The sequence below is a fragment of the Astatotilapia calliptera genome, chromosome 12 (assembly GCF_900246225.1).
Source record: "Astatotilapia calliptera chromosome 12, fAstCal1.2, whole genome shotgun sequence".
Classification (NCBI taxonomy): Eukaryota; Metazoa; Chordata; class Actinopteri; order Cichliformes; family Cichlidae; genus Astatotilapia; species Astatotilapia calliptera.
This window is the reverse complement of record NC_039313.1, coordinates 34559371-34569600: the sequence shown is the minus strand read 5'-3', so window position 1 is coordinate 34569600 and position 10230 is coordinate 34559371. Positions and strand designations below refer to the sequence as shown.

At 42.3% G+C, this 10230-nt stretch overlaps 1 protein-coding gene across 1 annotated transcript in view; it reads right to left on the bottom strand.

Annotated features, from left to right (window-relative positions):
* Positions 1-1819: 1819 nt before the first annotated feature.
* The window catches only part of unc13ba (unc-13 homolog Ba (C. elegans)), a 182796-nt gene continuing 174385 nt past the window's right edge, over positions 1820-10230 (bottom strand). Inside the window, exons 34-43 of the mRNA XM_026186060.1 lie at positions 9418-9506; positions 9097-9234; positions 7062-7185; positions 6464-6508; positions 6094-6165; positions 5762-5909; positions 5583-5639; positions 4990-5073; positions 4534-4693; positions 1820-4446 (exon numbers count right to left, since the gene is read on the bottom strand). Coding sequence (XP_026041845.1) covers positions 4164-4446; positions 4534-4693; positions 4990-5073; positions 5583-5639; positions 5762-5909; positions 6094-6165; positions 6464-6508; positions 7062-7185; positions 9097-9234; positions 9418-9506 — 1200 coding nt within the window. The 3' untranslated portion in view covers positions 1820-4163. The remainder of the gene's footprint in view (positions 4447-4533; positions 4694-4989; positions 5074-5582; positions 5640-5761; positions 5910-6093; positions 6166-6463; positions 6509-7061; positions 7186-9096; positions 9235-9417; positions 9507-10230) is intronic.

Sequence of the window (10230 nt, the reverse complement as noted above, 5' to 3'; positions counted from 1 at the left end):
TTTTGTGCTATTTGTCCTTTTTTTGATTCATCATTTATCAGCTGTGCCTCTAGTGATCACGCTTTCCCTGAACATACACTGTCATGTCAAAAAGAACATTTCACAGGACTCTGCAGTGAAAACTAAGAATCGCGTCATTCAGTAGCTCATAGAACCACCTTCAGCACCGTCATTACTTCAGCTCGTTGACATTTGCAGGTATTGGTTTATGCACAGCTCTCCTAAGGTCCTGTAACAGCATCTCAGTCAGGTTGAGGTCTGGATATTGACCGGACCATTGCAGCACCACGAGTCTTTTCTTTTTCAGCATTCTGTTGGAGATTTGCTGCTGCGCTTGAGCTCATTGCTTTCTTTTTCACATGACTGTGTTAACAATCAACTTGCATTCACAAAAAAAACAAAAAAAACGCTTTCATCTGAATGTTTTTCAAAGAATTGCATTAATGTAATTTATTATATAATTTAATATTTAAGTTTTAAGTCCAAGACTAAAAATATGAAGGCAGAAATGAATATAATAAGTCCTCTTGTTTGGTAAAATATACAGTATATATTATTCCTGCTATTCCAGTGAGTGAATCGTGTTAGTCTGACTCAAAGCTGTACTAACACAGCTGTGCAGAAATAAAAATGGAATAATTGTAATATTTGTTTTGTTTGATTTGAAGCTTTCATGGTACGTTCCAACATTGATGCTTCACAGATTCAAAGACCAAAAACTATACTGATGCAAAACAAATGTAAAAACCAAACTGGACAGAGTTTAGATACAGGCAGTGTTGTAATAACTGAGAATGTGACACTATGGTAAATTGTAAATGGACTTGTTCTTATCTTTTCTTCTTTCTGAACACTCAAAGCGCTTTACACAACTTGTACATTCACCCATTCGCACAAGCACATTGTTCTAAGTGCTTTCTAAGTAACATTCACACACATTCATACTCCGATGGATGCATCAGAGAGCAATTTGGGGTTAATATCTTACCCAAGGATATTTGGCACACAGGCTAGGGGAAGCCAGGAATCGAACCACCAACCTTCCGATCAGTAGATGACCTGCTCTCTCTTCTGGGAATTTGCTTCACCGGTTATTTTTCTGAACGTGATCAAAAATTTTTTAATAATCGTTAAATAAAACAAGGAAGGCATCCAAAAAGGAAGTGAATGTAGATGCCAGTCATTCAGTTCTGGGCTCATGTTTTTTCCCTGTCACCTGTGGATTACCTTTAAAGCAACCAGAAAAAAGCATCAACATAAGGTAACTGTGAAACACCTGGAAATTAGAATCAAACACCACAGCAGCATTACTCACCTGATGATTCACGCTGTGGTCATTCGAACGTGTAGTAAACTCTGTGCTGTGACATCTGGGGAATAGTCAGTTATTTTCTCGACATTATTTATTTCTTCCAAATTATAAAAAACAGTCATTCAGACTTAAATGAGCAGCTCTCCCTGACTGTATGTTCATCAACGACCGGCTGAGCAGGATTACAGTATTAATGCATCATAAAGATGAGCTACAAATCAGACAAAAACAGAATCGACCTGCATGTATACAGCGCTTTTGCAGTCTTACTGGCCATTCATGCAGCACTTTATGCAATACACCTTTAAGTACTTATCCAGCCCACAACCATTTAAAATCACCAGTGCACTTAACAGTCTCTGAGTACCCAGAATAATAGAGCCTGCACAAGCCACGCAAAACATCCCAAGCACCGCTACCCCAGAACACCCACAGTACCCGGGGCCTTGTGGTTCGTGCTCTTTAGTTTAAACTGTTTTTTTTCTGTGAATTTTTATAGCTAAACCAACAGTTACCGTGATGAAGACTGAAGGTGTGTGTTTGCAAAGACAGAAAGATTAAACCTGGAGAGCAGGTGTGCAACTGAGTGTGGCGCTCAGGTAAGGCAGGAATCACTGACCGGAGCTGCCGTGCTGAGCGGGAACAGCGAGCTCTGTGACCAAAGACACGAGGCGCTGCCTTGATTCATAAATATTTTATGTACAAAATAATGTTACAAGTATATTTAACATGTGTCACATTAGAATAATGATAAGTACTTTACATACAGTCTTCATATTTCACAGTACATACATGGGGGAAAGGAAATCACAATTCTAGCGGACTGTTTACAATAAATACATGCTCTGGATGTAGGCATTGGTTTCATTTCTTACAAACTTACAGTGAAACAGAGTGCAAGAGTTCGGGTGTAACTACAGATGTGGCTCACTTCTAGTTGCTTTCGTGCAGCCAGTTTGGAAAAGTAAAAAGTGGGATGTCTGCAAAGGCCACATCTGTCAAATACAACCCGAAACATGAGAGAAAGCTGAATGAGGCTCGCTGAACACGGAGGTCCTTGGCACATAAACAGACAAGAGGGTGGAAAAAAACCCACTTACAGTCAGTCCGTTCAAACCGGCCTGTTTGCTCTGCCTGTATTTTCCTTCAAAGTTTTACGTTAATGCAAAATGCCAGCTCATGTTTGGAAACACGAGAGCGGTCAAATATGTGACGGTGCACGCGCGGCGAGGCTGCGGCGGCTGATTCTATCTGACCTAGTTTGTAAAAACTGTTAAAGTAAACGAAATGGAATGATCATGTTTGGTCCTATATTCGTGTTCACGCTACGTAACACTTAAAAGGGTTTTTCAGCTGTTGTTTCCATTCACAGCATTTTGTCACCATCACAAATTAGCATTAGATCAAAACCTCAAACACCCAACGGCCCAGCAGTCAGTCAGAGTTTTTGCTTCTGAATAACATCTTTTCTTTTCTTTTAATTTACAAGTCAGTGTTGTCATATTTCAAGTCTCTTAAAGCAGGCTAGCTTCGTTAGCTAACTCATCTGCTTATTTTAAGGCAACGCAATCCATAAAAACTTGCTACAAAATCAAACCACAGCCCGTATTAGTGCTCCTGCAGGTTCTATAGATCAGTCTGAAGCTAACATCAAAGGGAAAAACACGTCTGAGGCATTTCCTGTTTAATTACCTGCAAATCATCAGGATCTGACGCTGTATCACAATATTTCACACTGTTAAATTTGGCTGCAAATGTGTGACGCTCACTCTGTGGATAATGCATAGCCTGACTACTGTGTGACGACTAGTCCTTTCTTAAGTTGTGTTAATAAACATATGTGCGTTACAGTTACAACTCCGTCTACGACTAAATTGTGTATCAGTCTTAAAAGTTTCGGCTTTCTGCAACAAATCAAATAAAGCATTTGTTCACTGTAGTGTGTTTTCATGACATTAGGTTTTGGATCCAGAGGTTGTTCCACACACACGGTGTCTGTAAAGAGTTTAAAGGCCTCAAAGGCTCAAACATTATAGAAGAATATGGGCTCGTGTAATCTCAGTGATACTCACAGTCAACAGACAGTCAATTCACCAGCAAGGACTACACCCTGAAACACATTTAGACAAAGTTTATGGAGGGTGAGCAAAGACTTAGGCCTACAGTGGCGTCGGCCTCACTGAGGGTCAGCAGGGGCCCCTGGAGTCATGAAAAAACAGAGGGAGGTCGTTCATAGACGCATGAGTGAAAGGGGAGTGTTTGAGCTGTCGTCCTGCTGCTAAACTTCAGAGGTTACTGATCAGGTCTAGTTTTAAAATGTGTCGCACGGTCAAGTATCTCGGTGGTTTTTGAAAGTCAGAATGATTTTATCCAGATTAACTCACTAAAATATTAAATTATGAAATGACACCACAAAAAAAAGCAAAGTTAACTGGATAGATGCTATGCTGAGCTTCCCTTCACCTGAAACGATCACAGCTGCCGTTCCTGAGAACGTTTTCAGAAGTTTCTTCCTGTTTAGAGTTTTGTTTTGTCTCTGTCGTTGCTGAGAGCTTTCTCGTAGGGTTGGTTGGATCGGTGATTCTCTCTAAAGTCATCGTCTGATATAAAATCCATTGACAGGACTGGTATCGCAAACTGGTGCTATGAAAAGTCTTTTTTTTACATTTTGAGAGACGATCTCTTCCTCAAAATTTGCCCTTTTTAACAAATCCATTTTTCTTATTCCAACTATGATAAACTCGTACGTCATCAGTCAGAAGGGTCTCCGTTAGTTAAGGATGAAGGTGAAACGCTGCTCACAGACAAAGCCGCGCTTCTAAACCTCGCTTTCAGTAAAGCCCGTTTCGGCTCATCTGCCTTCCTCCGCGGGGCGAGTTTCCGATTTCAGCTTGACAAACTCTTTGGCCACCTCGTCAGCAGGACGCTGGGACAGGATACGCATCACCGTCATGCCCGTCTCGTCGGTGTGAACGCGTGGCCCGAGAGGACACCAGCACACGCAGCTCTTGCGGTCGGCCACGTCGCGCAGCTGAACGACGGCCACGCCGACCACCCGGTCCGCCCGTCCAAAGCAGTAATCCTTCACCGTCACCTGCAGCTCGTAGCAGTCCGGGGATTCTTTACCCAGGACGCTGCGAGCAGAGGAAACAATTAACCATCTGCGGTATCTCAACCCACTCAACAATCTTACTTGCTGGCGCTTCAGATTTCCAACTCACAACTGGAAAGCCTCGTTGAATTTAGCCGTCCAGCTGTTGTTCTTGGATTTTGTGGTGAACTTGCGCTTCTTGTCAGCCAGGAATGGACCGACCATGGAGACGTCGACGAAAGGCCGAAACATCCCAGACGTCTGCCACTTCATGTCGTTCACCGCGATGACTGGAGGGGAGATGAGAGAGAGGGTGAGCAGATAAAGGACAAGAGAGACAAACACAAAGCAGTGGGGGTGATGCTACTGCATGCACGCATGTAGATTTACAAACACAAGAGTGAAAAAATGATAAGAAACTACTGAAGATATAAGAAAGCATTTCGAGTTCACCCCAAGTTTACTTGATTTGGTCAAAATTTGCTCCTCGCTATAAGTTTAAATTCAAATGTTTGAACAGATCTGCTCCGTGTGGAGACGAGGTCTGTTGTTGTGATTTAAACACATCTGTATGCGTGCGTCTCACCTTTGACGTTGACCTTGCGCTCTTTGCCGAGCAGCATGTCGATCTGCAGCAAGGCCTCTCCGATCGGCTTATCTACCCCCGAACCTGCACGACACAGCCGGAGCGGTATCACACACTAACGCGATTAAACACATCTTTAAACTTCACTCACTGTGTAATTCACTTCTTATGGCGGCTTCAGTGACCCATTTTCATTTCTTTATTTCTGCTTTGGGCAAGCTTGTTAATTTAATCTCCACACAAGCTGATAATGGAGAGTTGGGTGGCAGAAATGTTACACCATCAACAACAGCGAATCACCAAAGTCCAGTCAAATACAGGGAGGAGGAGAGGAGGCATGCGCTTTGTTTCAAGGGTGCAAAAGGACCTTTCATTAAAGCTCATCGCTGTGATAGCAACATTTCCAAAATTCTCCAAACTTTTCTCATTATTTTCCTCTTTAATATTAACTGTGAGCTGCGAGGGGCTCCAGCTCTACACGAGTGTGAAGGTGTTGGTTCTGTTTCTGTGATGATTCATGGTGAGGAGCACTCCACCTCCTGGGGTCTATTTTACTCGGAGTTTAGCGAGTTCTTCTTGTATCAAAGACTTACCCCTATCAGGTCTGATCTTCTCATTGGCGGTGATTCTGATGCCCATCCCATCATGCACTGAGAGGACAGGGAGGGGGAGAAAAGTTTAAGGAACATTTTAGCTCGGTTTGAACCACAGAGAAGACAAAAATCATCCACACTGTGCGTGCAGCGAGTGAACTTTGTGTGTGTGCGATCACCTTGGGAGTGCTGTGTGGTGACAAAGGTCTTGATGAGAGCATCGGTGCTCTGGGAGTAGAGGGAGAGGGCGTAACGCAGCGATGCCAGTTCAGGACTTTTCTCGACGAACGCCTTCTTCAGCCCATTTCCTCCTGCGTGGAAATATTGCTGAAAGGAAAGGAAGTGGCAAGGTGGAAGTGAGGAAATGCTCACTTTAGAGGAACATCTCAATACTGAAGAGTATTGAAGAGTAATACAATTTTCTTCTAAACTCTAAGCTCATCCAGGCACTTCAAATACGGCAGCGAGACGGAAAAATGAAGCTGTAAAAGAGATGTAGGTGTTCACCTACCTTGATTGACTCGAGGCTTGCATCAATAATTATGCACTGCTTGGGCGTCAGGGTTTTGGCTTCACCTCCTCCCTACAGAAGTCAGAGAAGTTATACATCACAGATACACAAAACCAGATCATGAGCACACAGCACACATCAGTAAGTCCTGATGCTGGATAATAACTACAGCTAACTATTAAAGAAAGTCTGGAAGTTTGCAGTTATGAGCTGTGAAGGTGGTAAAATGGATTTGAATGTACTGCGACTTGTGCAGGTTTACTGACTTTACCTACGATTCAAACTGCAGGGTTATTATTGAACTGTAATAAGAATTTACAATGAAACATAAAGGCAGCTACGCCCTTTATCGACAGTCTACGTGTGTTACCTTGAGGTTAGAAAGTCCTTTAGCTGCTGTGAGGAGCTGAGCTCCCTGCAGAGAGAAAGACAGAGATATATGAAATCTTAATAACCTTCATTTTTTCATTATTACTGCAACATTAAAGAAATCTAACAGCAGCAGTCGTTTTGTAAAAATGCTGATGTCGGACACTAGATGGCAACACAGGGCTGGATCTGCAGCACACTGCATCACACTTAAAGATGGTCATGTATAAGCTAGCTGTAAACTCTATTTACTTTGTTTTTTTCTGTAAAAAATTATTTTTGTAAACTAATTTAGTACATTTAGGAAAATTAGTATGATGCTGAGAAGACAGAAAAACATAATAAATACAACTGTCTCTAAATTTGGTTAGATTTGACCCCCAGCAAGAAACAACTCTGTCTCAGACATATTACCAAAAAAGTTTTAAAAGAGAAATCAATACAAATTGGGACAAACTGTCCTAGATGGTTGTCCTTTCATAAATGTGTCCTTGTGTGTGTGTGTTTTCCATCTCCTTTACTGTCCCCAGAGTAATCTCATGAGTATGTAAACGCTGGACTTTTGATGGCCACTCAGTTGTGCTGGTTAATGTGCTCACCAAGCTGTCATTGCTCTGAGGCAGCACGATGGTCTTCTCCAGGCTGCTCAGGACGATCTTCCACAGATCCTTTAAGATCCTCTTCAGCACCGTCTTCTCACAGATGTCAGCAAAAATACTGAGACTGGATTACAAGCAAACACGGAAAAATGTGAGGGACCGTGTCACTCTGTGCCCGTGTGCTGCACAAAAGACTGACACAAACACAAATAAACCCTAACGAAGAAAAACTAACACGAACATGATGACAAAGGATACATCTGGCTTTTTCAAAATGAAAATAAAAAATCCAGATATTCCAGTGAAACAGATAAGAAGCAAATATCAATGTTGCTAAAAAAAAAAATCTTTTTGTTGTGATTGTACAGCACGCTCTGTCTCATAGCTGAGGCCTCATTCATCGAAATAATTTGATTGCTATGGAAGCAAAGATACGGCCTGATCAGGTGACGCAAAAAGATGAAACATATTAAGATGTTATGATGCTGGGTTTCTGTTATATTGAGAGGTGTGTAGTTCTAAACAGATGGACTTTGAGGCGCAATTTAAAAATAGAAAGTTGATGGTCTGGAGATCTGGTGGAAGTGTCCTCCAAGGCCTGGAGCAACTAAAGGCTCTGAGTCCTGTAGCAGTTCAGGCGAGCAGATGAAACAGAGTAAAGAATTCAGCTCATTTGATCAGAGGTAGTGATGATAATTCTCTCAGGATGAACACAGAAGCATTTTAACTTTTCTGTTTCCATCGACTTTCTACCACTTTGTCCAGTTGAGGGTCTCTGAGGGACTGGAGCATATTGTAGTGAGTTTTGGGATTTGGGGTGCATGGTCATTTTTTAACGACTCATCTGTTTTCAGTCATAAGCCAACGAGCAAACGGTGGATAATCCTCCTTTCTTAACCCATAATGTTTTATTCTGAAATGAGTGAGACCTTCAAGTCATCAGGAAGGTGTTTACAAGACCTCACAGCCAGCTGTTCTCCCAGACTTCTACTTAAATCCACAGGTATTGCCCCCTGGTGGCCACTAAAAGAATGCAGCTAGGTCTATCTTTTCTACTGTGTACATGTTTTACATCAACTTCTTTTTAATAAGCTCTTGTAGTGGATTAAAAGTGGATTAAAAGTGCCAAAACACAACAGTTGTCGCCTTAAGGCTCTTTATACTGTAAGGTACAGACGCTGTTCAGCTTAAAGACACTGTAGGACAAGCCCCTTTGTTACCAACAGGCCCCTCCTGTTACTCCATACGTTTGTACTTTAAAATGCTGTCTGTAATTTGTCACACGACGACTTCGATGAAGGCCACAACCTGACACAAACACACGCTGGTTGATGGTCAAGTTGTTTTATATACTACAAGTGTTGCTGGAGCTTTAACCAATTCAAATTCCCCTCATTCAAAATTTGAATGTCACCAGTCTTACCCAGTAATCTATCTGCCCTTCAAGCCAGTGACTCCCTGATCTTTAAATTCATTGTGAGATGTCTCTGTGTTTAAGGCTGCTTATTGTGCAGCGCTCGTCCTTTCCATCTCCACCTCATCTGGGTCGTCCTGACTCCATCAGCCATCTGTTTACACTGCTCCACCAACACAAGTGTCTCCGGTGACTTCAGTCACTATCTTGAACCTTCAGCTGGAGCCTTTGCTCTGTCTCATCAGTTTGCATACTCATATTTTGAATCTATGTTTCCCCCGTACTGCAATACTGTTCATATGATATTCCAAACAGCACACTCTGTACCAATAAATAATGAGACAAAAAACACACATATGAGTTATAGCAGCTTGCAGCCATAAAATATTAAGGTAAAAAAAAAAAATGTCTCGGAAGTTTCTACCTATGAGCACTGCGGTACCGCCAAGCTGGATCGATTTTAACTCGCAGAAAGTAAAAAATCATTTGGGTTAATGGAAATACACGTTTCATTTAATCCATGAAATTAATGACTTAAAACTTCAAGAGTACATTCAAGTTAGGACAGTCACTCTGGTGGTGTACTCTGATATAATCTACTTTACAACATTAGCTACTTACTTCCCATCCAGAAACTCCATGAGGGGCCTCAGCATGGTGTCAGCGTCTGCCTCAGCGGTGCTGTGGTTGGGGGGGCCTTTCATCTGGTAGAGAATCTCAGCCATCTGACGCATGCAGCCGTTAATGCGAGTCTGGAAACTGGAGGCAGAGACCGAGGCAAACTTAGAGGAAAAAGACTTCTGCAAAGGCGGTGAATGCTCAGTCATTCAAGTGTGTGTGTGTGTGTGTGTGTGTGTGTGTTAGGTTCCAGCTCTATCAGGATAAGCTTGGCTTGGGCTTTTAGTTGGCTTGATTAAGACACCAGGAAATGAGCATTTTTACCTCTTAGCAAACATGGTGCTGAAATTGTCCAGGACGGTGCTGAGCTTCACCTGCAGATCGTTCAGGATGTCAGCCGCCTCAGTATCCAGCTGCAGCACACATAAAAGAGCAGGAGCAGAAGGGAAGAGGAAGAGGAGGTGTTCACAGGTTATTTCAAACTTTTATTAGCAGTTCCACAGTCTGCTCGATAGACTGCAAAAACCTCAAGCATGAATCGGATGCAGCTTCGCGGCCGAGTATCCTGTGCTTCTGCAGCACGGCTGTCAAACTCGTTTTCATTTAACGAACTAGAAGGAGCCCAGTTTGATCTCGAGCGGGCTGGATCACTAAAGCCGCAATAACCTTAATATACATATATGCTACATGTATGCATAGAAAATATAAAGTACATTCAGAAATCATTTACATTTATTGAGTCATAAATTTATAAACAAATGATAAGATTGAAATTAGAAAAATGTAAATGAATCCAATAATCCATGACATTGTTACAACCTGTGAGCCAGGCTCAGTAAATATGTATGAACCAGACTGTGGAGTTAGACGAAAAGGCAGAAGTCGTACAAAACGCGTGCACGAGCTCTACTGCAGGAAGCGTGCTGAAAAGATGACGAGCTGTGTGTAACACCACATTTCTTTCACGGTAGGTTAGACACTGATGACTGCGAGCGCGTGAGTCACACAGCGACTTACAGTTTGGGCGTATTTGCAGTTTGATAGGTAGGCAAACAGGAAGTAAATGCTGACTAAAATGCACATTGGAAAGGCCGAGTTGTAAAGAAATCACATATGTAATGGGCGATACGAATGATG